We start from the raw sequence: 26,123 nt of genomic DNA on the forward strand, positions 1-26,123 counted from the left end.
TCAGACCCTGGGTTTGAAACAGGCTTGTGACAAACCATCCGGTCGAATTATCCCTGGTAGAAATAAAAACCATACTCAAAATGAGGTTGTAACAACTGTCATGACGTTTGTCAGTGTATGCACTAATCTAAAAGTTGATTACAGCCTCATTGCTTCTACTGCTACTACAAAATACAGTGGCAAAGCTGAACGGTGGATGGACCATCAGACGTATGTCATAACTTTTTATATATGTAATTTGTACAAGGAAATTATTTTCATGAACAGAAGAATGCTCCAGGACAGTTTCGATTCAGCTTGACCGTCACCATTTTCCTGGTTATGACGTGAGTCAAAGGAGTGTATATAAACCACAGCTGGCAAACATCAACAGTTTTGTTGCCTGTTTTTTCTGGTGAGTATGATTTCCTTTCATGTTTCTGAAATCTGAATTCGGATTTGTATTTGTACAACGAAACATTTGTATGTTACCTTTTGAGGTTAGTTGAACTACAATCATTGAGACAATAGGTATTAATTTGGGAACAAATGGCAGATTATACAATATTTTTAAGTAATACACTTTTAAAGACATTTAATTTACAACATCCTTTCAGTGGTGTGTAGGATTATTTTACATCAACTTAAGCATTTGGTTCTTTAACTGTGAGAGCAAAAAGAAGCCAGAGCTAATGACTGCTCTACCTTTTGCAGTTTCTTACGTCACATCAAAATACCTGAGAAGGGCTGTTCTCTTTTGCAATTTCCCACAAGTCTAGAAGCTACAGTTGAAAATCCACTTGAATTGGCATAATGGTATACAACAGAATGCAACTATGCTTCTGGAGCAAAAACCATTGATGTTTATTGATATTCAATTCAAATAATGGATGTATTGTTATAAGGATTATTAATTGTGGTGTATAACCATCATCTTTTGCTTTTTCTGTCAACATGCTGCATCTCTTCTTCTCTGAGTGTCTGTACTCTGCACTGTCTGCTCTCTCTGGTGTACTCTATGCACTCTCTCTGTCTGTCTCTATTCTACCTCTGTGATGGCCGGAAGGGCGCAGATAAATGGCTGTATGTAGCCAGTACACATGTACAAAAAACATACAAAGGCTGAAATATGCCACCAGCGCGCTCGCCAGGCGACCTCGCGCCCACCAGACGACGTTGAGCGCCCGCCAGGCGGGGGGGGCCCGCCAGAAGACGTCGTGGGCCCCCCCCCCAGACGGTGGGGGCCCTCACCAGACGATGGCAGAAGTCCCCCTCCGGCGACGGCGGTCAAACCGCCCGGATGGCGCGCGCGTGCAAGACGACGGCGCACCCCACCAGCGGCATATAGCCACCAAGTTTGATTCTGGTCATGTATCCTGTTCTTGTTTTAATTTGAATAAAGTTACTTCAATATATATATATATATATATATATATATTTTTTTTTTTTTTCCAGAATCTGATTTCATGTCAGCTGTCATTTCTCTAATCATAATTTTGTATCTCCCTAGGCTTGTCAAGCAACACACAACCTGCTCAAAGTGGATTGGGTAAAGATACATTTTGCCCATATTCCCATGAATATGTATTCTCATTGCATAACCGGTTTATTTAATATCCGTATCAGATAGTCAAGCATGTTAGTTGTAACGTTCATGACTAAAACAAACCTAAATCCAGCATATCAACAGGGTTCAAACTAATTTTCAATGAACTCTGATTTCCTACTAGGACCTTATTCAGCAATGCGTCAAGTTCCAGGGTCTAGTTTTGTCTGGAGAGGAGGACATGGACTGGGTATGTGTCCTGACTTCAAGGGTTAGACAATGGAAGTGATATACTTTCAATATGTTATCATGTAGAATGCGGTTTCTCTGTTCATTTAGGCTGATATGTCTGGAGGAATAACCTGCTGTCATGACGATGAGAAATATGAGGAGATGGACTGGGTATGAAACCAATGTTAACTATGACATGTTATAATACTTTCCTTTCTTTGATTGCGATAGATGGTCGCACTGTTATGAGATGCACAATTTTTCAGACCAGCTTCTGATCAATCTAATTCTGTAATCTGGGTGTTTTTTGTTGAAGTTAAGCAATCCAAGTTTCTGGATCTGGAGGCAAAAATAATTTGATGATGATGACTAAGCACATCTTGTCACAATGACATTGATCATCTGAGTCAAGATACAGGTTGACGAAAGCCGTGATGGACAGTTCAAACCAGTGCTTTCCTCTGTCACCAACCATCTCTGGAGGAGGGGATTCTTCAACGAATTGCTCCTCCCAAGGTTTCTTCCAATTCTAAAAGTGTTTTTCTGGGAGTTTTTCCTCGCCTTCCTTGAGGGTTGAGGGTCTATGGGAATATGTGAAGCCCTGTGACATAGCTTGTAAAAAGTTTAAATTTATACCCTGTAAATACAAGTCTGGCTTTGCCACAAAACTTTTGCTGACACATTTGGCCGGACGATTGTTTAAAATCTACATTCTGCGGCCATTATATTTTTACGAACCATGGGCTGCTGTAGATTTAACCTAAATGTCAGATTCCTTTCAAGGATTTTTTCCTGGAGTTCCCTTTCCTGTTTTCTGTGTGTTTGTAGGTTACCAATGAGAACGATGCTTGTAAAAGTTTAGACTATATCTATTAGATTAACCAGTCAAATATAATTAATAGTTGCATTTTATTGTGCATATAACCCAGGGTCGGCTCCAGCATCAGCTTTCAGAGCATGCATATTAACCCAGTGAGCAAACAGGGGAGCCCTGCGTAGTTTTGGTTTTCTGACACCCCAACTCTGCAGGTTGTTACAACTAGATAGTTCCATGTTAAATTTAAATGTTGAGTGAAGATTGTTATGATCCCTGATAGCTCAGTGGTTAAGGATGTGCAGAGCCGCCGGCACACGTGTGGCGAGCATACATTTTCCCCACTACTTCTCAAAGTGGTAGGGCCCCGCCCCACCAGCGGAGCATTGAGCGCATTTATTGTATCTACTATTAAAAACGGAAAAAAAAACTTTTGCAACGGAAAAAAACGTTATTTCTTCTTGCAATTGAACAAGTTGATAAAATACTTTCAGCCCGTTTACTCTGTTTACTATAACGCACTACTTCAAACGCTGACTGCAACACGTGAATGCACCTGTCAGTCACAGTGATCTCCTATAGCTACAGCCAACCCGGGCCCAGAGGCAGAGCATCGACCACCCCTCTCAACAACTAATTACTGCTGACGCTATCAAGCATAGACTGTATTAAAAAACGAGTCAGTGCGGATGGTTCCCAAATTTTGCTCCGCCCCTTTTGGACCCGTGGTGCCACCTCGGAGGATGCGGGCTGCTGTGTGAGGGGTCTTGTGTTCAAATCTGGCCGAAGGATCTTCTTACATCTCATCTTTTGCTCTTGGATTTACAAATAAAATTTGACTTGTAAATAAAACTGATAAAGGGTACTTTTTTTTTTTTTGACTCCTGTGGCCGCAGCGCACTCCCCGACTGTCAAGATCCCCTCTCCCAACTGTGTTTCCTGGTGGGACAGACAGTTGGGAGAGGGGATCTGGACAGTCGGTAATGCACTGCGGTTACAGGGACCTGGGCCCACGGATGTGTTTGGCACTGCTATGTGCTGGATTTGAACCCAGGTCGTTGTGGTTTAGCCCCCCCCCCCTCCCCCTTCTTGCTTCTACTACTACTACAAAATACAGTGGCAAAGTTGAACGGTCAATGGACCATCAGACATTTATCATTACTAAAAAATACATTATTTATATATATATATATATAATTTGTACAAGGAAATTATTTTGATGAACATCCGCATAAGCAGAACAATGTTCCAGTATAGTTAAGTTTCGTTTCAGCTTGACAGTCACCATTTCCCAGGTATGACGTGAGTCGAAGGGGTGTATATAAACTACAGTTGGCAAACATCAACAGTTTTGTTGCCTGATGTCTGGTGAGTATGATTTCCTTTCATGTTTCTGAAATTAGAATTTTGGGGATTTGTATTTCTACAATGAAACATTGTATTTTACCTTTTGATGTTGGTTGAACTAGAATTATTAGAATTGCCAATTGGTATTCATTTGGGAACAATGGGCAGATAAAGTAATACACTTTTAAAAACATTTCATTTTCAACAAAAGACTGTTGCCTTTCAGTGGTGTGTAGGATTATTTTACATGGACCTAAGCATTTGTCTCTTTAACCGTGAGAGCAAAATGAAGCCAGAGCTAATGACTGCTCTACATTTTACAGGTTCTTACGTCACATCAAAATACCTGAGAAGTGCTGTTCTTTCTTCTGCAAGTTCTCACAAGTCTAGAAGCTACAGTTGAAAATCCACTTGAATTGGCATAATGGTATACCACAGAATGCAACTATGCTTCTGGAGCAAAAACCATTGATGTTTATTGATATTCAATTCAAATGATGGATGTATTGTTATAAGGATTATTAATTGTGGTGTATAACCATTCCTCTTTTGCTTTTTCTGTCAATGTGCTGCATCTCTTCTTCTCTGAGTATCTGTACTCTGCACTGTCTGCTCTCTCTGGTGTACTCTATGCACTCTCTCTCTCTGTCTCTATTCTCCCTCTGTGATGGCCGGAAGGGCGCAGATAAATGGCTGTATGTAGCCAGTACACATGTACAAAAAACATACAACGGCTGAAATATGCCACCAAACTAATGGCTTCATGCCAAGATTCAATGGCATACAGCCAGTACCAATGGCATTGATGCCACTACCAACGGGATTGCCCCCACCAGCTCCGGCATTGACGCCACCAAGTTTGACTCTGGTCATGTATTCCTTTCTTGTTTTTATTTGAATACAGTCATTTCAATTAATGTTTTGTTTTCAAAATAAGATTTAATGTCACCTGTCATTTCTCTAATCATAATTTTGGATCTCCCTAGGCTTGTCAAGCAACACACAACCAAATGGATTGGGTAAAGATACCTTATTCCCTTCATTAATATGTATTTTCATGAATAACCGGTTTATGTCATATCCGTGTCAGATAGTCCTCACTTCACACATGTTAGTTGTAACGTTCATGACTAAAAGAAACCTAAATCCATGACTGTCAAGCATATCAACAGGGTTCAAACTAATTTTCGATGAACTCTGATTTTCTACTAGGACCTTATTCAGCAATGCGTCAGGTTCCAGGGTCTAGTTTTGTCTGGAGAGGAGGACATGGACTGGGTATGTGTCCTGACTTCAAGGGTTAGACAATGGAAGTGATATACTGTCAATATGGTATCATGTAGAATGCTGTTTCTCTGTTCATTTAGGCTGATATGTCTGGAGGAATAACCTGCTGTCATGACGATGAGGAATGTGAGGAGATGGACTGGGTATGAAACCAATGTTAACTATGACACGTTACAATCCTTTCCTTTCTTTGATTACGATAGATGGTCGCACTGTTATGAGATGCACACATTTGGGTGCAATTTTTCAGGCCAGCTTCTGATCAATATTTTGGGATGGCTAATTCTGTAATCTGGGTTTTTATTTTATTTTATTTTTTAAGTTAAGTAATCCAAGTTTCTGGACCTGGAGGCAAAAATATTTTGAGGATGATGACTAAGCACATCTTGTCACAATGACATTGATCATCGCAATCAAGATACAGGTTGACGAAAGCTGTGCTGGACAGTTCAAACCTGTGCTTTCCTCTGTCACCAACCATCTCTGGAGGAGGGGATCCCTCACCGAATTGCTCCTCCCAAGGTTTCTTCCAATTGTTCTCAATTGTTTTTTCCGGGAGTTTTTCCTTGTCTTCCTTGAGGGTTTAGGTTGGTTGAGGGGCAGTTCTATGGGCGTATGTGAAGCCCTCTGTGACATTGCTTGTAAAACGTTTATTTTTATATGCTGTAAATACAAGTCTGAACTTGGCCTTGCCACAAAACCTTTTCTGACACATTTGGCTGCATGATTTAAAAAAAATCTACGTTCTACGGTCCATTAACTGTTAACGGACCATGGATGGACTGCTGTAGATTTAACCGAAATGTCAAGATTCCTCTCAAGGATTTTTTCCTGGAGTTCTCTTTCCTGTTTGTTTGTTTTTAGGTTACCTGTGAGGACGATGCTTGTAAAATGTTAGACTCTATCAATTAAATTAACCAGTCAAATATAATTAATAGTTGCATGTTATTGTGCATATAACCCAAGGTCGGCTCCAAGGGGAATGCTGTGCCCCCTCAAAAATGTACTTTGTTAAAGTAAAAGTGTCATAATTTTGTCTGAGTTGATATGATGATGCTTTAAAAATTATACATAAAATAATTGTTCATATTCAATCCATCAGAGGATTATTCTGCCTCTTTTGTTGAAAGGTCTGTCCCAATCTAAATCCCATAAGTCCCAACAGTGTAACTTCAGGCACTAAAGTAATTATTTCACCAAACAGTGTGAAATTCTGTATTACTCTTAAAGTGCTCCAAATTGAATCTCATAAAACAGACAAAACAAACACAAAAAACACGTTAAAAGCCTCAAGTTGTTGTGTGGTTATTTCCCTCCCTTTGAGTTGTGGATAACATATATATTACTTAACTGATAGTAGACCTGATGGTACAAATGCTTACCCACTGAGCCACAGAGGGTTCCTACAAAACTACTTTCTACAAGACAGTGTAATTTCCCTTGTGATGCTACTGACCTGTCCTGCATGTTTTAGATGTTTCCCTGCTCCAACACACCTGATTCAAATGAATGGGTCGTTATCCAGCTCTGCAGAAGCCTGCTTATGACCATTCATTTGAATCAGGTGTGTTGGAGCAGGGAAACATCTAAAACATGCAGGGCAGGTGTTCCCTGAGGACCAGGGTTGGGAATCACTGTACTAACAGATTATTATTATTTTTATGAGATGAAATGTATCCATTTTACCTGCTTGTTATATGAAGATGTGAACATGGCTGACTACATTAACAGTAGTGTAACAAAAGGTATTTACCTGTGATTGTATATATTACTTTACGCCCTGGAGAAGAAGTTGACCCCCCGATTTGCATTGTATAATTCACACTCTGCCAGAGATACTAAACAGACCACACCAGACATTACTTTCATTTCAGGCCAAGTTAAGCAAAATCTTTATTGACCAAGAAGAGCAATCACATATGATCAAATACACAACCCCACCAGCATGCCAGCGTTTTTCATAGAAACTGTACAATGTGAAGGAATGTATGGAACAGCATCAAGATCATTCATGACATGGGAAACTCAGTTTTACATCCATTTGCTCTGTCTGGTACAGTACAGTTTCACTCGTCAGGTGAGTTCCGTTCGCACGGTTTCAGAACCCCTCCCCGTTCGCACACAAACATGATAAATCCCGCCTTTTCTGGTGAACGACCACTCCACATTGTGCAAACTTGACCTTTAGCTTTTTAGTTTGTTGTATGCGTCGCCATTAAATAGCCATTTCCTTTAGAGGTGTAGTTGGTTGATGGCTGGCCACCGAGGTTTGAGTCTGATCCCCCCCCCCCCCCCTTCCCACCAACAGAATCTTGCCCGATCTCGACTGTAGCTAAACACCATCAATGTCTCCAGCAGCGGACGGTGTGTCCTCCACCAGGCCTGTGCCTTCTCTGCTATGAGACACCATGACATGTGACCTCCTGTAGCAGGCTGGGGGTCACAACACAATTTGAATGAGTGGGGGAGCATGGGTTTCCTGCCTCAACAGACAGATTTATAGCACGTTAAGGCAACAAAAAATAAATGAAATAAAGCGTTAATTGTTTTTAAAAACACTTTAAAGTCTGCGATAAGGCCTCATGGCTAAGGGAAATATAAGTGCCATGGTTTAATCAATACTGACTATGGTTTGGTGAAGGAAATGAGAACCAGAGGTAAATATCGTCAGCAGATGACTAATTCTACCATTGGTGACTCCTTACAGAAAGTGACTAGTTGGTAAGTAGACAGGGAGGGTTATAACAGGAAGCAGCGTTTAAGTAACCTACAGAGGTTAAAGATTTGGGTGTTTACGATCGTTGAGGGCTAACGAAGTTGACACCACTACTAATAGTTAGCCCTTGGTTGAGACTACTTTACGGCCAGCCCTACTTGATATACTCTGCACACAGCTTGGAGGCATGCAAGCTTAATAACTACTCCAGTCAGAACAAGCCAGGTATTCGTTTTTTTGTTTTTAGTTCTGTATAAGGCAGCAAAGGGGGTACGGGGGTCTCCCCCCCATGGTGAACTGTCGTTTTTTTGTTCCCCTCCACCCCCCCCTCCCCTCTAACTCCCTTGTTCACTTTGGCCCCAGTCCTCCTGAAGGAGGAGAGGGTGAATACATTTAAGGGGGGAGAGAGATGGAGAGACTTCAATTTGATCAACTGTACTATCCACAAGGCAGGTCTCGGTAAAGGATTAACTTTGAAAACAACAGCAGCAGCTGCAGGCTAGCAGGACAACCAAGGAATGCTAAAAGAGAGAGGGGCTGCCATCAGGGATGGTGGGGCAGAAGGACATAATGACCATAAAAACAGATTCATGTCAACAGCAGTGTGAATTATAGCCACGATTACACGACTATTTAGTAGTACACAATCATATATATATATATATATATAAAAGAAAAGGCTAACAAAAGTCGATTGTACAGTTGCTGTTCCACATGTACTTACTGGAAGGAAGACAATTTTTGAGGGGTGTAAAGGAAAGTGTATGTGTGTGTGTGGGGGAGACAAGATGAATCTCTTCGAGCAGCACAAACCATGACAGAGGTGGGAAGATGGGACCTGCACAGCGAGTTGGGAAACAGGGTGCACCATGGGATGGCCGGCTGGTGACAGCTGAACCGAGGTGAACCTTCTGCACCTGGTGAGTGGAAGGCGGAGGGGGAGGAGGGGGGGGGGGTGGAGGGTTTGGACGGACAGAGGGGGACTGCGACTGCTCCCGCAGGAACGCAGGAGGAGCCGAGACGAGTGTTGAGCGGACAAGAAGGGCAGCGAGGGATGGGATGGAAGGAAACCAGCAGGGACGAACAGACGATACTTGGGGTGAAATGTGTGGGACAAGGGGGGGGGGGGGGGGGGGCTGGGGCTGGGGGGGCGGGGCTGGGGGTTCCCAAAGGCCTCTCCGTCTCCCTTTAGTCCTTCCAGTCCTTCTTGATGTTGAGGTTCCACTCCCAGGAGAGGTGGTCGTGCTTGTCGTCGTCGGTGAACTTGGACTTCATGTTGTAGGTGCCGCGGGCCAGCATGCCCTTGGGGGCCTCCTCCAGAGGAGTCAGGAAGTGGTACTCGTCAGGCCGCGGCCCGTAGCTGCCCACCATGTAGTCGGACTTGTCGACTGGGGAAGGAAGAAGGGGGGAGACGTGCAGCTTTTAGATGTGGGCTAAAACACTTCATTGTTGCTAGGAGACGTCGGATCGGTGGCGTTGTGAAGCGGTTGGACTGAGACGTGGAACATACTAGAGCTAGTCCAGCAACGCGAGTTCTGCGTGCCAATTCCTGAATGTTTTTGGTTTGTGTTTTGCGTTTCTAAGGGGTGAGGTGACTTGTCAGAAGATTACATTACTCACTTTTCACTCCTTTCCTGAAGGTCTGCTGGACATACTTGAGCCCCGAGACGATCTCCTTGTTCACCTGAATACACAGAAGAGGCGTGCCGTTTATTTATAGCATAGAAATGTTATAGTTAGATATTAGTTAGTTAGTATATTTCCTGGGAATAGATGGAGGTACCAACAAGAGGAGAACATGGAGCTATGCGTGCTCCCTTACCTTGAAGCTGATCTTTATTCTGTACTCCACCCCTTCCTTCAGGATAAAGGACTGCTTCTTAAAGGCCTCTAGATCCCCTGTTAACACACAGCACAAAAAAAAGGAACCATAAGGTTTGTGCAGAGCACAAAAGGTCAGGCAGTTCAGCTCATCCTCTCTCAAAGCCCTTTCTCTGTCTCACAAACAACCCCGTCTCTCTCTCTCTCTCTCTCTCTCTCTCTCTCTCTCTCTCTCTCTCTCTCTCTCTCTCTCTCTCTCTCTCTCTCTCTCTCTCTCTCTCTCTCTCTCTCTCTCTCTCTCTCTCTCTCTCTCTCTCTCTCTCTCTCTCTCTCTCTCTCTCTCTCTCTCTCTCTCTCTCTCTCTCTCTCTCTCTCTCTCTCTCTCTCTCTCTCTCTCTCTCTCTCTCTCTCTCTCTCTCTCTCTCTCTCTCTCTCTCTCTCTCTCTCTCTCTCTCTCTCTCTCTCTCTCTCTCTCTCTCTCTCTCTCTCTCTCTCTCTCTCTCTCTCTCTCTCTCTCTCTCTCTCTGCCTCTCTGCCTCTCTGCCTCTCTGCCTCTCTGCCTCTCTGCCTCTCTGCCTCTCTGCCTCTCTGCCTCTCTGCCTCTCTGCCTCTCTGCCTCTCTGCCTCTCTGCCTCTCTGCCTCTCTGCCTCTCTGCCTCTCTGCCTCTCTAGAACAGCAGTAGCCTGCTCATGACCTTAAGTCTGTCCGTGGGTGATGTGTATGTGTGCAGTGACAGATTGTGGGGGTCTTCCACAGCCATGGGGATGACGACCACGACGACAAGGGGGCAGGGCTGAGTGACACCCCCAGTGGGGGTCATTATCATCACCCAACAATGGCAATGCCTCATTAGGAGGCTTAATTAAGGCTGCATCTCCCTCACTGGCACACAGACACAACTTGCTTCATCAAAAATCTAAAAAATGTAACTCTTCTCCCATCACAAATAGTAACAATGTGCCAAATATCTTCAACCTGAATATCGTCTCAATGCAATCAACACATCGACAATGGGTGGCATGTTAATCAGACGATTTGTGTCGTCTCAGTCTGCTGGGCTTGGGCTTGAGTCACACTGACACAGGGCTCCTACAGTAGGGGTCCCACTCTCACTCGTCTCCAGGGTTACAGTCTCTCTACCTGCACCTTGGGAAAGCTGCTTGGGGATGTTGGCATTGACTGCCTTGGCCTGGCTCAATACTGGAGCGAGTCTGGCTTTAAATTGAAACTAGAGTGGTCTTGTTCTAGAACTGGAGTGGTCTTGTTCTAGAACTAGAGGGGTCTTGTTCTGGAACTAGAGGGGTCTTATTCTAGAACTGGAGGGGTCTTATTCTAGAACTGGAGGGGTCTTATTCTAGAACTGGAGGGGTCTTATTCTAGAACTCGAGGGGTCTTATTCTAGAACTGGAGGGGTCTTGTTCTAGAATTAGAGGGTCTTGTTCTAGAACTGGAAGGGTCTTATTCTAGAACTGGAGTGGTCTTATTCTAGAACTCAAGTGGTCTTATTCTAGAACTCGAGTGGTCTTATTCTAGAACTCGAGTGGTCTTATTCTAGAACTCGAGTGGTCTTATTCTAGAACTCGAGTGGTCTTACTGGAACAAGAGTTGCTCACCAAGGATGAGTCAGAGGGCCATTTCTCTGACAAGGTCTCCTGCTGCTCAACACAGCCCTCAGGAGAGAGAAGGCGCAGCATTCTGAGGTCAGCAGCCATGCGTCATCTCTAATCCATTTGACTATATACTGTTAGTTTTTTTCACTGACCAACCCTTTGTTTGGTAGAACTTTTGACAAAAGACACTTATATTAGGTACAAGATCATTCTTCAGTTTTATGTCCAAGTATGTTCCTTCATCTGTCTCATACTTTTAAAATACCTTACATTCTGTAAGGTAGTATTTTTTTTCTGTGTTCGGACATGATTTCCAGAAATTAATTATCTTTGAATCGTAATCTAATCTAACATCTTGTCCTTGATATTGAGTGGTCTCCATGGCTGCTTACCTTGCAGGTCCAGAGTGAGTGGCGCTGGGGCGGTGTCACAGACCAGGGTCAGCCGGGTCACCTGGACGTTGGGGGCACCGGGGTCTGGGACAGGACCAGACACAGTCAGGTTTCACACCAAAACACACAGCGCTCCAGTGCTATCCCATACTGCTCATCCCAAATGATCAGAGTGCTGTGGGAGCCAACATGGGGTTAATCCCCTTCTTTAACTGTACTGCAGGGGTCATTTTGAATGAATAAACCCACCCTGCTCCCTCCTCCTCCGACCGCAAGACTTAATCCAGTCTTCTCTGCGATTCTTTTGGTGACACAAAGAGAGCAGTCGACAGGCTCAACACAAGTGAAGGGAGTGTGTGTGTGTGTGTGTGCTGTAATAAGCAGCTGTCCTCCGTCAGCCCCAGAGACAGCTGAAATCAGGACATCTAGCCATTAACTGGGAGGACTTTTGGCATTAATTAAACATGTGATTAATCCCAGTCCTACAGCAGAAGGCCTCTCTCACTGCGGAGGAGGGGGGGGGGGGCCTGCAGACTGGCAGGAAGATGCATGCACACACACTGTCCCCCCCCCCCTCCCACACACACTGCCCCCCCCCCCACACACACACACACTCCCCCCCCCCCCCCCACACACACACACTGTCCCGCCCCCCCCCCCCCACACACACACACACACACACTGTCCCGCCCCCCCACACACATACACGCCCTCTCCCTCACCGGCCACGGCATGCCCCTCTCCGAGCAGAGCCTCCTTGTACTTGCGGAGGCTCTCGTCGTCCTTGTCCAGCTCCTGGATCTCCTGCAGGGTCTTCTGGGCCGGCGGCTTGTAGTTGACCGACTCCCCCACCTCGTTCTCTGCAGCGATGGCCGCCAGCTGCTCTGGGGTCAGGTCGTCCTCAGCCATGTCTGGAGAGGAGGAGATGAGGGGAGGAGGGGAGAGGAGGAGGGGAGAGGAGGAGGGGAGAGGAGGGGAGGACATGAGGAGGAGGGGAGAGGAGGGGAGGACATGAGGAGAGGAGAGGAGGGGAGAGGAAGGGAGAAGAGGGGAGGACATGAGGAGAGGAGAGGAGGGGAGAGGAAGGGAGAGGAGGGGAGAGGAGGAGAGAGGAGGAGAAGAGATGAGGGGAGAGGAGGGGAGGAGAAGAGGAGAGGAGAGGGGAGGGTCAGGAAAATTGAGACATTTTGTGGAGACCTTTCACCATCCCTTTGGAGGGAAGGTGGGACACTTCTCCTTCCACACAGCCAGCAAATCTCCTCCTCGCTGCTGTAATTCCCTTCATCTGAAGCTGGAGAACAGATTATAGACGAAGGAAGAAAAACAGCGGATGGAATCCAACGAGAAGAGTGTGCAGACAAGTTTGCCCGCCCCTACACCTCCCTACGTAGTCCTACACCAGATTGATGCTCCTGTACAACTATACTTCAATAAGAAGAACAGACCGCATGTGCCAAAAACGACCACCAAATGGATCTTAAGCCAGTTACCTTGAATTCCACGCGTCCTCAGGGTGACTGAAGGAGAGGTGTTGTTTTGGAGGGAACAGACTTCCCTATCAGACTGGAGATGACCTAAGTCTGGGTCCTAAAATCAGAACACGGTTCTCTGAAACCACGTCAAAGCCAGAGTCAGCTACACAACCGGCAAATGAGGTCATGGTACACAGTCACATGACACAGATCTCTCGCTCTCTCGGCTGGCAGGCGCTTGCACACACACCAGCACGGGATACGGACACACACACTTCCTCTTACCCCACATGAGCACACACACACACACTTTCTTAGACACACACACAAACTCAGGTCTAGACATTATTGAGGTCAGAAGAGCATGGGCTGTGTATCAGCATTGGGACCACCACCAGCAGGGCCTCATCTGTCTAAAAAAAGATCAATCACAGAGCCAGTCAGACTCTCTCTCACCCTCTCTTACCCTCCCTGCCCCCCCCCCCCCCTTTGTCTCTAGCTACCCCTTCTCTCTCCCCCGACACTGGTCCGCCTTTGCTTGAATACTAAAACAGAGCTTGTATCAAAGTCTACATATGCTGACGGGCTGGCTGAATTGCTGATCTCCAGGTAGGACCTCTTCCTTCTGTCCCTAGTTTCCTAGGACTGCGCCCATGTTGATGGAAAGATCTGTACACAGCCCATCAGGCCCAGTGTTCCTCTTGTCCAGCCCTGGCAGAGGTGACGGATGGCTCTGACCTCATTCTGTAGCACAGCTAGGGGGTGCGAGAACCAAAACTAACACAGAGGTCCGATTTCCTTTGTGTTCACCACAACAGTATAATTTGTATACAAGAGGCAAGAAGGGGGGGGGGGGGAATAAGGCCTGAGATCTCTCTCACAAGGTGATTCAACCTTGGTGAAGTTGACTATGGGCGTGTCATTCACATCCAAAGGGTTATTATTGGGGAAAACGCACTTGGCTCGACACATGGTAACTAGAGAGGCTATAACAAAAGCAGGAAGTGCTTGTTTATGCCAGATAGACTCGACATTCCCAGTAAGGTCAGCAGTCCTTTAGTGTCCCAGCCTGCAACATGAACTCGCTTTTGAGAAGCGAAGATCAGTGCGGTTCGAAAACTTTTCCAATTGTAACTGAGAGAAGAAAAAAAAAGGAAGAGTCTTCCATTTTCCATATTGATGATCTGTCTTTATGAACAGCAATGAAAAAGCCTACTATTTACTTGGGAGTTGAGTTGAGCACTCATCTGGAAACCATGGAAACAGTCAAGTATCTAATATATACAACTGTCAGCTTTTGAGGGGTGGGGTGGGACTACAGATTTTCCTCCTTCGTTCAGAGGACAGAAAATGGAGCAGAGTGCATTACTGACGCAGTTGTTCTGTTTGTTTGTATGACATGTGTTTGTGCCAAGGTCAAGCTAATCCTTCACTTGTTTCGACTGCAAAGTTGCGACGGGGGAGAGCTCCAGGGGTACAGGTGGAACCGAAGGGTCCCAGTGAACGCTAAACACCAGACAAAGTCCCGAGTGGAGCTGGGCTGCATGAGGTGTGACGTTAATGCGTTTTCACAAGCAGCAGCAGTAACGTCCAAGGAACGGACTGTTTGATGCAAGATTGGCATACTTTGTGACCTGAACGGAAACCAGTTAAACTGCCAGCCACAACAACATGATAACTCAGGTTAGAGTCAGGCCTAGTATGGACTTCTGCCATGTCATCTGGACTGACGTGTGATCGCACTCTTTCCCTAAAGCGGCGTTGACAGTTCAAGCTAAAAAATGTTTAACTGGAACTGTCATTTGACTTTAATCTCTGACAAGTTCTTGTCGAGGTCTTTGAAACAAGAAAAATCTAGTTTGGAATCTAGTCTGGACCGCAACTTAGTGAATTGCTTTATCGTGGAACAGGGAGTACTTGGTTAAAAAAAAAGTAGTGTGGCTTCCAGCCACCTCAGGCTACTGAGGGGAGGGTGCTGCTACTGCTAACCAACATATTTCCACCCCCCCCCTCCCCACGCTCACCCCCCAAACTGACCTGCCTAAACTAGCATCTCAGACAGGAATGCTAAAGAGGAGCAGCTCTGCAGATTGTGGAACCAGTTCAGGCTCATGCCTGTTGCCCCCCCCCCCTCCCCTCCCCATCTTAGAAACCTGGTCAAATACACACTCAGTTCTCAAGGAGGGATTAGCAAAGAGAACTCAGGGGAAAGGGAAATTGAGTGTGCTAATTCCATTTGCTTCCACTCAACCTTCATCAAACGATGAGCTGAGAAGATTTGCCATGGAAAAGCTCACTGCTCAATTTTAAACTTGTATATGATGTAATGTGTTCTAAATTCAAGTTTGAACTGAAGTTAACAGTAAGTGTGTATTAGCATCTTTGTTTGACAGAGAGGTAGGAAACTTGCATAACTGCCGCCACTTAACCCTGCTCTGTCACTCGAGCTAAACATACACCTTTTCCCTTCTCAAAATGACGTCCTCTTTGTATGTCGAGTAGAGGGGGTTGTCATCCTGGGTGGAATTTTCCTTGATTGAAAAAAACGTAGTATTTCAAATTATTAAGGGACAAAACCCCATCTAGAATTTAATTTCATGCCTAATTATACTGGTCTATGTGGCGAGGAGACCATCCCGCCCCTGAGAGGAAGCTGTGAAGTTTTGCAACAGGTTTGGAAATTGACAGGAAATGTATGCTTCAAACTCAGAATGTCTATTATTTGAAGAGGAAACAAACAAACCGCACAAGATACATAACTATGGTGTATACCCAAACTGCTTTGGTGACGACCAGCTATAAGTACATAAGGAATGTCAACCCACATCCCAGTTGCTGAAGGTTCTTTCTACAACGCTGTCTTTGAGAAAATGTTCCGTTTCTGATTTTCTACCTGACACTGAACCAAGAAATAAATACAGTATGCTTCTAAATACTACTACCTAGCTATAGTAAGTCTAACGAAGAAAACGAGTTCTCGGTGGCTTGAAACAGCAGCTATAGCTAACTTTCTTTGTCTCATGAGTCATGCTGCAGTGAGACAAAGATGTTCATTAACAAACAATAAGCGAATCTAACCACTGAAAATCAATTCAAACAAGTAATCCATTGTCCTTTAGGGACTAGAAAGCCCCGTCAAAAAAATCACACATCGAAAGATCACAACTGCCAACAACAGATAAAGCTCGCCGTTTAGCACAACCACCGGCTACACACTGGAGCAAGTCATCATTAATCTAGAAGCTACCATCTATGCACGGGGACAGTTCACCAACCAGTTTGAATTGCTTTCTAGTTAGTTAGACACATGAATCCTCTTGTACAATTATTTTGCCCACAAGCACAAGGAGATGATTCAGGTTTGTGCTAGCCATACCTGCTGGCTGACACAAGCAGTAGCACCATGCCTTGGGTGGGACATGGCTAGCTAGCCATTCAGCATTACTAGAACAACTCAATAGCCAGCCGGTCTCTGGCTAGCTCAAATTGAAATGACAACCCGAAATACGAAAAACCTTGTACAATTATAAACGTTTTCATCGTTTACATTTCTGACGCTCAAAGAGTCTTTCTGTGAAGGATGGAGGTCCTTACCGGTGTACAGCAGGTTTTTCGGGTGCTGCTCGAATAAGTGCTTCAGTCACTGCACTATGCAAGTATGGCGAACAAGGAACGGTGCCGCCCGCTCGCGCTTCACTCTTCCGGGAACTGACGCGCACGCAAGTCATGTGCATGTGCGGGTGCTGCGCACCCTCCGGTAAAGACGGTTTGAATGTGCATATTTACTTTGCTGGCAGGTTTGAAACCATTGCATTGTAATCGTATTCATATGGCTACAATCGGAATTAAATGGATCTCAATTGTGTGTAAATAACTCGTTCAGTTCATATTCTCAATATGGACACTTACTCAGAGATGGATTAACCAACGGACCTACCGGGCCCAGGGGCCCATGAGCTCAGGGGGCCCCTAACCCAGAGTCTCTGTGTGACTTCGCTGTTATTAACTTGATATGTACTAGTGTATTGATATAATGATAAGCGCCGTAGCCGGTATATGCTAGGTTTAAGTCATTAATGTCTTTAACAGGGCCCCAAAAGTCCTACTGATTTAACAAAAAGTAGACTAAACATTCACTTTGAAGATGTCACAAGAAAGGAACCATCATGATACCTTTCAATTGAGTGTTTATCCCCTCAGTTTATCTATAGGACTTTAGAGGGGCTGAGTACTCCATGCAATATGGGCCCTTCAACTTTTTAGGGAGAAATCCCAAAAGCAAGTGCAAAACAATAGCATTAGAGCTGTGTCTAAGCACCCCCGACACACTATTTATTGAAGATATAATATTGTTAAGCCTATGATGGTCATTTTTCACCCTACAAATGTACACTCTAGTCTATGGTTACAACTATCAAATATTTTTGGAATATAAACGTTGTTTATTTTGTTGATTACTCGAGTACTTTTGCGTTTTTAAACAATATCAATAGTATTCCTGACAAAAAAAAGAATGTTTTGCCAAGAGAAATGTTCGTTTTTTTTGCAGTGAGGGGGGGGCCCTTGACACATCCAGGCCCAGGGGCCAGTGGTTTCTAAATCTGTCCATGCACTTACTACCTGAGCAAGTGATGTTATTCACAAAGCGGTATAGACATTGATTCAACATTAACCGATACTAATGCATCACTTCGCTTTAATTTATCCTAAAACTGTGCGGTTGACAATGTGTCTCAACTTTGTAGGTTCAGAGAAAAGGTTCAACTTAATTGCAAGACAGTGGAGAAATGTTTTAATTTGCCACCAATTGTCCAGTTCAATACTGAAGTCGTTCCAACACGGGGTCTTGTTCGCACAAGCACATCTCTTCAGATCCATATATAGCTGCCTTCACCATGACCTGACCAGCAGATGTCACTATGATACATAAAGGGTATGCATTACACTTCATAAAAGCGACCTTTTGATGCAATCCTTTGCAACGTTGGGCCCACTGGATTCCAACCGTCTCTATGGTAACTGAGGAGTAATCTATAACAAGCCTACTGCCTTCTATTTTACTTTAACATTTCAGCATGGACTGTGACAAACCCTGGACTACACAAACTTCCTAATGACACTGCTCTCCTGGTAATTAAAAAAAGGGCTCTTCTAAATATCTACATTCTGAACAACAGCAATGATTTGACTGAACTAAGAATTGCAGAGAACAGTTTGGTTGTAGGTTTATTGCAATTAAACAGTACATGGAGAATCAGGGGAGGGAAGAACCAACGAAAAAAAATCCTCCCTTCAATAACCTACAATTTTACCCAAAATAAAATGGTACAAAAAGTGTTCATAATATTAAAATGGGGGGGAAACAAGGTCTGTACATTAAAATGGCTTCAAAGAACAGCAAGTGTAAAACATTTTAGACAAACAACAACTAGTTTCAAATCCAATGATGGCAGATAGGTAGGGCTGGGGCTATATCTTGAAGAGTGTGCATCTTGGAAAAAGTTTAACTGGTTTCCATCTGAGAGAAGAGGAAAAAAGTATGTATTAGGTCGACAAACATTTGGATTTAAGACAAATTACACGAGGAGAATGTCAACATCATTTGTCAAAATTTGTCTTCAAATCCGTTTCTGACCTTTGCATTGTAAGCATCCAACTGAGCGTCCAGCTCTTCAGCAGAGAGTGCTGGTTTGCCGCCTCCTCCTCGCCCACCTCTCCCCCGGCCTCTGGCCCCTCCGCCACCACGCCCACCCCCTCCTCCTCCCTGTCTCCTCTCAGAGTTGGGACGTCCAATTCGATCTCTGTTGAATCCGCCGCCGCCCCCTCTAGGACTGGAGGTCAGAGAAGATGGGAGGTGAAGAGAAATAAATATTTGTCACCCCGCCCCCCCGGAAGATTTACACAACCCCCAACACGGAAAAAGCTTTTCTCGGGTGCAATTTTTCCAATCACAAGTTTCCCTTAAGATTACCTCTGTGTAGATGGCCGTCTTTGTGTGTCGATTTGTGATGTGACATGTTGAATGCTCATGGGCCGGCCTGAAAGGACATAGAGTTTAGTTTACACCTAGATGGACACGGAATTAAAACAATACGCCGAGTTAAGTGATCCTAAATTCCAAAATTGAACCTTACCATCCAAAGGGACGTTGTTATATTGTTTCATGGCTTTAAGTGCATCTGCCCTCCTCTCAAAGTGGACATCAGCAGTTCCTTGACTGCGACCAGAACGGTCATAGTGCACAGCTGCTTTCTTCAGTGTGCCAAATTCAGCAAACAACTCCTGGAAGAGGGCAATGAGAATCATGTCATTAGGGCACCTAGAACATTCACCCGTATAAACCAGTAGCATGGCAAACAACAATTCATGCATACCTTGATGTCAGCATCTGAGACCCCAAAGTCGAGGTTTGAGACCAGGAGCTTGCCGCCGGTCTCCACACCACCGGTACCGCCGCCTCCAACTGCTCCGCCTCCGCCGGTGCGGGCACCGACGCCGCCATCAAACATGTCGTGTTGCCATTTGTCCGGCAACTCTCTTGGCTGCAAGAGGACAATAAAACAGATGCGGCTGCTGACTTCCGGTTCCCCTGTTCCTGACGATCAGTGTGAGCATGCGCATACTGAACCGCTGCCCGGGCAGGAAGGGGAACCTTACTTGAGCACCATTTCTCGAAAATGACGACAAAGTGACTCAATTGTGCTTATACATCATTTACAATAGGCTACACAATAGCCTGCATTAGCCAAGATGATATAGATTCAATTCTGAAGACTAAACGGAAAAACAAGAAACTGAATATTTCTTAACTGTTACAAATAAACTGCAAAAATAACAGACTAATGAAGTGTTGAGTAAAATGGACTCTGCATGCACTGTTGTTTTAATGGCTGGGTTAAGTTTAGCATTTCGCTGATTTGCCCTTGCAGTCTTCCCGGCTATAAAAACTGACTTGAGCTCGGTGACGAGGGTAGGCCTTGAGGCCTTCTCTTCCAAGCGAGCGAGTCCATCACGATGAAATCCTTGCCTTCCTGCTTGATTTGCCGTCCTTAATTGACTGACCAACTGCAAAGTTCATCAAGTAGTTTGGGTCAGTGTTCTTTGAGAAGTCCGGATTTAACTTAACAAAGCATTCCATGTGGGGACTACAATGGTGGATCCGTTTGAGAAGCATCCATCTTAAGGATCGCCATTTTGTTCACTTCACGTAGTTTGAGAAGTTGCGTAATCAATTCGAATTCAGGCCGAAATTAGACGATTCTAATCATTCACAAACAGGCTGAGGTTCCTCTGCAGCTCGTGTCAAGAACAAAGACTTGGCTTCGGTGGCCAGGTGGCATCCTTAGCCCTAAACAATGACGTCAACAAGTAGGGAAAATGCTTGACTAGCTTTTTAGCTCTCAAGTCAGCTAGTAGCCTATAGCTAGCTAGACAAAAGCCAGATGGGCGATGAACTTCGGAATCCATACACACGAGGCTGAATAACTTCATCCCCGTTCAACTGCCAGGAACGGAAACGCGGCGATCCGTACTGTGGGGTGGATGCTGCTTGAGAAAATGCGGTTTAGTTGGCTAGCAGCAAATCGTTACACCACAATGTGTAATCTCCTTACAACGCACGTCTTCATACGCCATTACCAAAAGGACAAGCAGCATGGCGTTTGAAAGCGACTCTTGGATGTGCCCTTTCCCACGGGGATTCCACATCATGCCAAAATGTGGAACAGCTTCATGACTTATGTGACGCACTTTCAAAACCACAATATAGATTTTTGTGACACCCATCCTCGAAGGTGTCGGACCATTTTCATTTTCTGTGAGCTCCCTCTCGTTCCTACCCTGCTGTACGGCGTAGGTCTGCTACTTCTTTCCCGGCTGAAATTCTGTCGACTCCGCTCAGGGCCTCCGCCAGACCGACCGGCGAATCCAGATCGCCCAGATGATCCTCCTCGGCCGCGGCCTCCTCTGTTTCCGCGGCCGCCGCCGCCTCCTCCACCACCACCCTTTTTACTCTGCTTGATAATGTCGTCTAAAGACATATCCATCTTATCAGACATGTTTGCACTAATGCTAGAAAAAATTACTAAACACTAATAAACTCTTAGGACGTTGTCTAGTAGCTAACTCTCTGGCCCTTTCCGCTCCTTACTTTTGTTTGCCTCGTCGAGTGAGAAGAGGAGGCACTTAAATAATGAAAGGAAATGATGTAATCAGGTGCTTCTACAACTTCCGTTTATTTTAGGAAAATATTCAGCAGTGGTGCCACCTGTTGCTTACACACGGTAAAGCAACCATGTCGGAACGCCCAAGACACATCTTTGGCCAGGCAACGTTTTCATTGCTAAACTAAATGTATTTACGGTGTATGCGCGGAAATCCTCTGCAGAGATAAACAGCATTTCTCGATTTTCGAGACAACACCCCCCTACTGTAACTAGTTTGACATCAACGTCAGTTCTTCCTCCGACCACTGGAGGTCTCGCTTTTTTTTCTCAGTATTGTTCAACTACTACTGGAACTGGACGCGTTATCAAGAAGTAGCTGGATTTAATGGTAAGCGCGAAATGAGGCAGTCTAAATAACGCCCAAATATATGGAAAGTGTTTATAAATAAGACATTTTCCCACTGTCGTGTCGCATAATACATGTATTGTTTGGCGAAATTCACCTCGTGATTGTCAGTTTGAATACTGACTATTGTTGACATCGCTCACTGCTAGTACCTCTGCAAGTAGTATCTAGCTAGCTTGTTTAGCTAGCTAGGTAATTATTTATCTCCATTTACTACTAGGGACAGAGAAGATGAAGGTAAAAATCAAGCAATGGAACGGCGTGGCGTCCTGGCTTTGGGTGGCCAATGATGAGAACTGTGGGATCTGCCGAATGTCTTTCAACGGCTGCTGCCCCGACTGTAAGTTACTAACGCGTTGCCTGTTACTTGAATCGAGTTATGAGCCGCTGGTAGACAATGCTAAGTTCCTCTGTCTAAACAAAGCCCACCCGACTTGCATAAACGTGTTTGGAAGTGGTGATTATGATGCAAAATATACGCACCAAATTTGAGACCAGATCCCATTTTCCGGGGTCAGATGGCTGAGCGGTTAGGGATTTGGGCTATTAATTACAAGGTTTCCGGTTCGACTCACGGCCGTGCTAAATGACGCTGTGCCCTTGGGCAAGGCACTTCATCCTACTTGCCTCGGGGAGAATGTCCCTGTACTTACTGTTAATCACTCTGGATAAGAGCGTCTGCTTAATGACTAAATGTACATTTTCAAAGTGAATGTCATTGACCTTACATGTCTTGTCTTTCCAGGTAAGGTTCCCGGAGATGACTGTCCACTGGTGTGGGGCCAGTGTTCGCACTGCTTCCACATGCACTGCATCCTCAAATGGCTCAACTCCCAGCAGGTGCAGCAGCAGTGCCCCATGTGCCGACAGGAGTGGAAGTTTAAGGAGTAAAGTGACAACGCTCCTGGATTGCCTTTCAGAGACTAATGAATATACCTCAATTTGAGGATTTGTGTATACTTTTGGAATATATGTACATATATTTCTGTTTTTGTACTGTTGGTATGCATCAGTGGTCGACTGGTGAGAATGTGAATAATCGTTCAATTGGATTAAAGTTATTATTTTAGGCTGAATTGTCACACCCCGAACACTTGTCTGTAACTTATCAGGTCCTTTTTCAGATTGTCTTAAGGATCTGTCTGCTTTATGTCTGTCAGTACTCTTGGGATCATTCACAAGTGTGATTCAAAACAATTGTGTTCTGAGTAGTTGTGGACTACAAGCAAACAGTAGATATTCTTCCTAAAGTCTAAAGTGAATTTAATTCCAACAGTGCAAAATAATGATAAAGGCTCAAGATTTAGATTGTAGGGGTGGGGGCTTGGGGGGAGATCATGTTGATCAGGATAAAATAACCAAAACAAACTTTTGTTTAGCCTGGCTGCATTAATACTTTGCATTAAAAATAGCACCAGTGTACTGTGTGTTCAAGCACTGCCAGGCAAGACCGGTTTTCACATGAGCTCATGTTAGGAAACACTGATCTGTGTTTCACAGGAGGTTTTACATTATATGTATATTTGTTTTTACTAGATTGTCATTTGTAAGTTTGTGATTTGTTGTTACAACTGACAGAAAAGACCCATGAACATACATATTATGTGTTTCTGTCCTTACAACAGAGAATTAAGGACAAACTCCATAGACAGGTTGTTGACAAACAAAGAACGGATGAAGTTATAAAATACTTTAATGAAAAATAATGTATAAAAATAGATACATATTAAGACAAAGCCATAGTACTACATACACCCAGGGTGCTTTACAAAATGGATAATGTATGCAAGCATTTCCTTCAACACATACACAGCAAAAACAAAACCTCATCAATAGTCATTAGGAAGTTGATTACCATATAACCATACTGCCTATCTACTTCATTCAAATGCTCAATTCACTGCATAGAATGTAGTTCATGATCTCACATCCTTTTCAGCGCTGCAGAAAGCAGTGTCAGCTGACCGTGCCTCGTTAAGAGTCTCTCTCCAACCACAGCTCATCCCACTCTCACTGGCCAGCCAATCAGCATTGACGAGACGTATCCCAGCACCCAGGAGAGACGTCTGACGCAGAATTATCTGACCGTCATCTGTCCATTTTGTCCCGTTGCCGCAGGGCTGCCCGAAGGACCAGGAAGCAGATTGATGCGTTTCAGAAAAGGGGAGGGGCTTAGTCGTCTCCCCCAACTCCAAAAAGCTGCAGAAGCTCCTTGTTTTCGGGATCGATGAGGTCAGCCGGCTTCTCCCCACACTCGTTCTCGATCTCGTGGTCGGCGCCCAGAGAGAGCAGGTACCTGGGGAAGGAGAACCAGAGCACCACCCCCCAGTCAGTAAAAGAAGGTGTCCTATGCTACTCCCTGTGTGGAAGGCGTCGCACTGTGCAGCGACGTTAAATGCGAGTTTCAAGTATAGTTCAAGGTCCGGGAGGTCAACATAGGACAAGTACATGGCATATCTTCAGCTTGTATTACCCCTGCGGTGTGGCTTTTGAGGGAGTGCTCAGCCAGCGCGTGTGTGGTCTGCTCCCGTGTTTTGCCTTGTATGTACATGACACTGCCATGCAAACAGCATGAGCTGCCCACCACATGACAAAGGTGGACTGTGAACCTACTCTGAGGCAGGTCAACTGAACAACAGGGGTCTTGCATCACACAATGAGCAGTGTCGATACAAGTTGGCCCCAAAGCATTATCATGAGCTTTGAGGTGATATGAATAGGACATAGGCTCACATCTTTTTGGAAAGCCTAACTTGACTGTGCGCGCGTGTGTGTGAGAGAAAGTATGGGTAAAGCCAGTAACTGTGTGTGTGTGACAGTGTAGCTGAAGACTGTGTGTGTGTACGAAAGTGGGTCTGAAACCTGTGGCTCAGTATGAGCCGAGCCAATGGCACGATTGGACTGCGAGTGTCTGCGGAACCTTGGCTCACCTGGCGATGTCTGGGAAGCCGTCGCTGCAGGCCATGTGGAGGGGCGTCCAGCCCTCCTCGTCCCTCTGGTGGACGTCTGCTCCGTACTTCACCAGCAGCTGCACACACTCCAGGTTCCCGGACAACACCGCCTCGTGGATGGCTGCCATGCCTGCGTCGATCCCGAAAGGAGATTCAGAGTGTCAGAAATGGGCCGGCCGGCGTACTGCACAAGGAGTGTTTGTGATGAGCTGATCGTTTTCACCGTGGGTCTCAGAGACACCACTTATGAATCGCTACTCAAGAGGAATAACTAGGTAAATAGATCATTCCAAGTCACTTGATCCGAGTAGAGCTAAACTTGCAAATGAGCACAGCACCCTTCCACATTTGTCCAATAGAGTAAGATGACCTAAGTTACAGATACATGCTTTTTTTAAATGCTTTGTTTCTGTAGCCCCGGTGACCTACCAGAGTGGTAGATGGTGTCAAGGCTGACCCTCCTGGCTCGGATGAATCGTCCGATCCTCTCAAGCTCGCCCTGGCGCACGTAATCCTGGAAGACGACGTCGTTGGGGAAGTGCACGCTGCGGATGGGTTTGAGAGAGGCAGCCCCTTTGCAGGAGAGGGACCCACATTTGTCGGGAGACAGAGCCTTTACTCCCATGGTCTGAGGGACTGGGTACTGGTAATACTTCATCTTCAAGAGACGATGGCTTGAGTTTAGAAAACAAAAAAAAGAGTGCAAATCAAGCCAAAGCTTCAATTTGATTTGTTTTCAAAGTTCAGAATAAAAGCCCAGCTAACTTCTGTGATAAAAGGAAAGAATAAATAAAAAAAGGTCAAATAAAAAATCTTGACGTTTTTCCAGAAGTCCAAAGGGCTTTTTAAGTGTCTTCTCCAGAGCAGGGTACTGTAGTCACAGTGGAGTAAGTCCTCTGGAAGCCAAGGCCTGCATTTGGCCCTTTATATACCCCCCGCACAGCTATTTTAGGCTTTGTCACCTCACAGATATGGTGTCTAGAATTGGAAGACACATGCAGGCCCTACTACCGTGTCACAAGCTCCAGGATCCATCTCATATCTCCAGCCAATACAGCAGTTGACCCCAGCTTCTGTTTTAACCACAGGAAATACCATTTAGTCAACATCAACCCCCTTTTTTGGAAAGTGGTCTCTTCCACTTCCACCAGATGCATCATGCAAACAAGTGGTCATACAGCTCTGAAAAGGGTGGGGGGGGGGGGGGGACAGAAACTTCTAGTAAACACTAAGGCAGTATAAAATGGTTTACTGCCAGGGTATGTCAACTGACCAGGTCAAGTATCATGGCAGAGCTTCACTGAGGAAAATAACCATGTTGCTGTAAACAGGTCATTTTACAGCATGAGCAATGAAACTTGGCACTGAGGAGGTATTCATATGAC

The 26,123-nt window shown here is 45.1% G+C and overlaps 4 protein-coding genes and 2 long non-coding RNA genes across 10 annotated transcripts; 3 read left to right on the plus strand and 3 right to left on the minus strand.

Annotated features, from left to right (window-relative positions):
• Nucleotides 1–623: 623 nt before the first annotated feature.
• On the plus strand, nucleotides 624–3,422 carry LOC146237632 (uncharacterized). Its single transcript, XR_014740618.1, has 4 exons — nucleotides 624–1,528; nucleotides 1,710–1,775; nucleotides 1,865–1,927; nucleotides 2,073–3,422. It is a non-coding gene; the product is annotated as an uncharacterized LOC146237632 (long non-coding RNA).
• A 500-nt stretch (nucleotides 3,423–3,922) lies between these two features.
• LOC146237633 (uncharacterized) lies at nucleotides 3,923–6,302 on the plus strand. 3 transcript variants are annotated; one of them, XR_014740551.1, is made up of 6 exons: nucleotides 3,924–3,938; nucleotides 4,241–4,344; nucleotides 4,508–4,936; nucleotides 5,130–5,195; nucleotides 5,285–5,347; nucleotides 5,527–6,302. It is a non-coding gene; the product is annotated as an uncharacterized LOC146237633 (long non-coding RNA). The 3 variants fall into 3 exon arrangements; XR_014740552.1 differs by having other exon boundaries at nucleotides 4,596–4,936; XR_014740550.1 differs by having other exon boundaries at nucleotides 3,923–3,938; nucleotides 4,241–4,936.
• Nucleotides 6,303–9,064: 2,762 nt separating this feature from the next.
• Nucleotides 9,065–16,914, minus strand: LOC146237634 (rho GDP-dissociation inhibitor 1-like). Of its 2 annotated transcripts, none has more exons than XM_084685074.1 (6): nucleotides 16,811–16,914; nucleotides 12,467–12,655; nucleotides 11,745–11,828; nucleotides 9,743–9,819; nucleotides 9,541–9,604; nucleotides 9,065–9,308 (listed from the first exon to the last, which is right to left on the minus strand). In XM_084685074.1, exons 2-6 carry the CDS (start codon nucleotides 12,651–12,653, stop codon nucleotides 9,109–9,111), a joined length of 612 nt encoding a protein of 203 aa, XP_084541200.1. In that variant the 5' UTR covers nucleotides 12,654–12,655; nucleotides 16,811–16,914; the 3' UTR covers nucleotides 9,065–9,108. The 2 variants fall into 2 exon arrangements, with proteins under 2 accessions (XP_084541200.1, XP_084541201.1); XM_084685075.1 differs by lacking the exon at nucleotides 16,811–16,914 and adding an exon at nucleotides 13,235–13,594.
• Nucleotides 16,915–18,416: 1,502 nt separating this feature from the next.
• On the minus strand, nucleotides 18,417–21,392 carry LOC146237635 (THO complex subunit 4-like). Of its 2 annotated transcripts, none has more exons than XM_084686064.1 (6): nucleotides 21,055–21,392; nucleotides 19,591–19,758; nucleotides 19,351–19,498; nucleotides 19,188–19,254; nucleotides 18,852–19,047; nucleotides 18,417–18,734 (listed from the first exon to the last, which is right to left on the minus strand). In XM_084686064.1, the coding sequence occupies exons 1-6, from the start codon at nucleotides 21,271–21,273 to the stop codon at nucleotides 18,720–18,722; spliced, it is 813 nt and encodes a 270-aa protein (XP_084542190.1). In that variant the 5' UTR covers nucleotides 21,274–21,392; the 3' UTR covers nucleotides 18,417–18,719. The 2 variants fall into 2 exon arrangements, with proteins under 2 accessions (XP_084542190.1, XP_084542191.1); XM_084686065.1 differs by lacking the exon at nucleotides 21,055–21,392 and adding an exon at nucleotides 20,169–21,035.
• Nucleotides 21,393–21,502: 110 nt separating this feature from the next.
• On the plus strand, nucleotides 21,503–22,863 carry anapc11 (APC11 anaphase promoting complex subunit 11 homolog (yeast)). Its single transcript, XM_084686067.1, has 3 exons — nucleotides 21,503–21,769; nucleotides 22,008–22,127; nucleotides 22,533–22,863. The coding sequence occupies exons 2-3, from the start codon at nucleotides 22,019–22,021 to the stop codon at nucleotides 22,676–22,678; spliced, it is 255 nt and encodes an 84-aa protein (XP_084542193.1). The 5' UTR covers nucleotides 21,503–21,769; nucleotides 22,008–22,018; the 3' UTR covers nucleotides 22,679–22,863.
• A 599-nt stretch (nucleotides 22,864–23,462) lies between these two features.
• On the minus strand, nucleotides 23,463–25,632 carry ppp1r27b (protein phosphatase 1, regulatory subunit 27b). Its single transcript, XM_084686066.1, has 3 exons — nucleotides 25,168–25,632; nucleotides 24,718–24,868; nucleotides 23,463–24,083 (listed from the first exon to the last, which is right to left on the minus strand). Exons 1-3 carry the CDS (start codon nucleotides 25,394–25,396, stop codon nucleotides 23,960–23,962), a joined length of 504 nt encoding a protein of 167 aa, XP_084542192.1. The 5' UTR covers nucleotides 25,397–25,632; the 3' UTR covers nucleotides 23,463–23,959.
• Between the last annotated feature and the right edge of the window lie 491 nt (nucleotides 25,633–26,123).

This window comes from Hypomesus nipponensis, chromosome 21 (assembly GCF_054491055.1).
Source record: "Hypomesus nipponensis isolate SF chromosome 21, ASM5449105v1, whole genome shotgun sequence".
NCBI lineage: Eukaryota > Metazoa > Chordata > Actinopteri > Osmeriformes > Osmeridae > Hypomesus > Hypomesus nipponensis.

What these genes read in the sequence shown, in the direction of transcription:
- LOC146237635 (XM_084686064.1), bottom strand. Translation starts at nt 21,273, where the DNA reads ATGTCTGATAAGATGGATATGTCTTTAGACGACATTATCAAGCAGAGT. An exon ending in TAACAACGTCCCTTTGGATG is followed by an intron (nt 19,255 to 19,350) that starts GTAAGGTTCAAT and finishes ATGTCCTTTCAG; the next exon opens with GCCGGCCCATGAGCATTCAA. An exon ending in AGACGGCCATCTACACAGAG is followed by an intron (nt 19,048 to 19,187) that starts GTAATCTTAAGG and finishes TCTGACCTCCAG; the next exon opens with TCCTAGAGGGGGCGGCGGCG.
- ppp1r27b (XM_084686066.1), bottom strand. Translation starts at nt 25,396, where the DNA reads ATGAAGTATTACCAGTACCCAGTCCCTCAGACCATGGGAGTAAAGGCT. An exon ending in TGACACCATCTACCACTCTG is followed by an intron (nt 24,869 to 25,167) that starts GTAGGTCACCGG and finishes GGATCGACGCAG; the next exon opens with GCATGGCAGCCATCCACGAG. An exon ending in GGCTTCCCAGACATCGCCAG is followed by an intron (nt 24,084 to 24,717) that starts GTGAGCCAAGGT and finishes CTCCTTCCCCAG; the next exon opens with GTACCTGCTCTCTCTGGGCG.
- anapc11 (XM_084686067.1), top strand. Translation starts at nt 22,019, where the DNA reads ATGAAGGTAAAAATCAAGCAATGGAACGGCGTGGCGTCCTGGCTTTGG. An exon ending in CAACGGCTGCTGCCCCGACT is followed by an intron (nt 22,128 to 22,532) that starts GTAAGTTACTAA and finishes TTGTCTTTCCAG; the next exon opens with GTAAGGTTCCCGGAGATGAC.
- LOC146237634 (XM_084685074.1), bottom strand. Translation starts at nt 12,653, where the DNA reads ATGGCTGAGGACGACCTGACCCCAGAGCAGCTGGCGGCCATCGCTGCA. An exon ending in AGAGGGGCATGCCGTGGCCG is followed by an intron (nt 11,829 to 12,466) that starts GTGAGGGAGAGG and finishes GTCCTGTCCCAG; the next exon opens with ACCCCGGTGCCCCCAACGTC. An exon ending in GAATAAAGATCAGCTTCAAG is followed by an intron (nt 9,605 to 9,742) that starts GTAAGGGAGCAC and finishes CTGTGTATTCAG; the next exon opens with GTGAACAAGGAGATCGTCTC.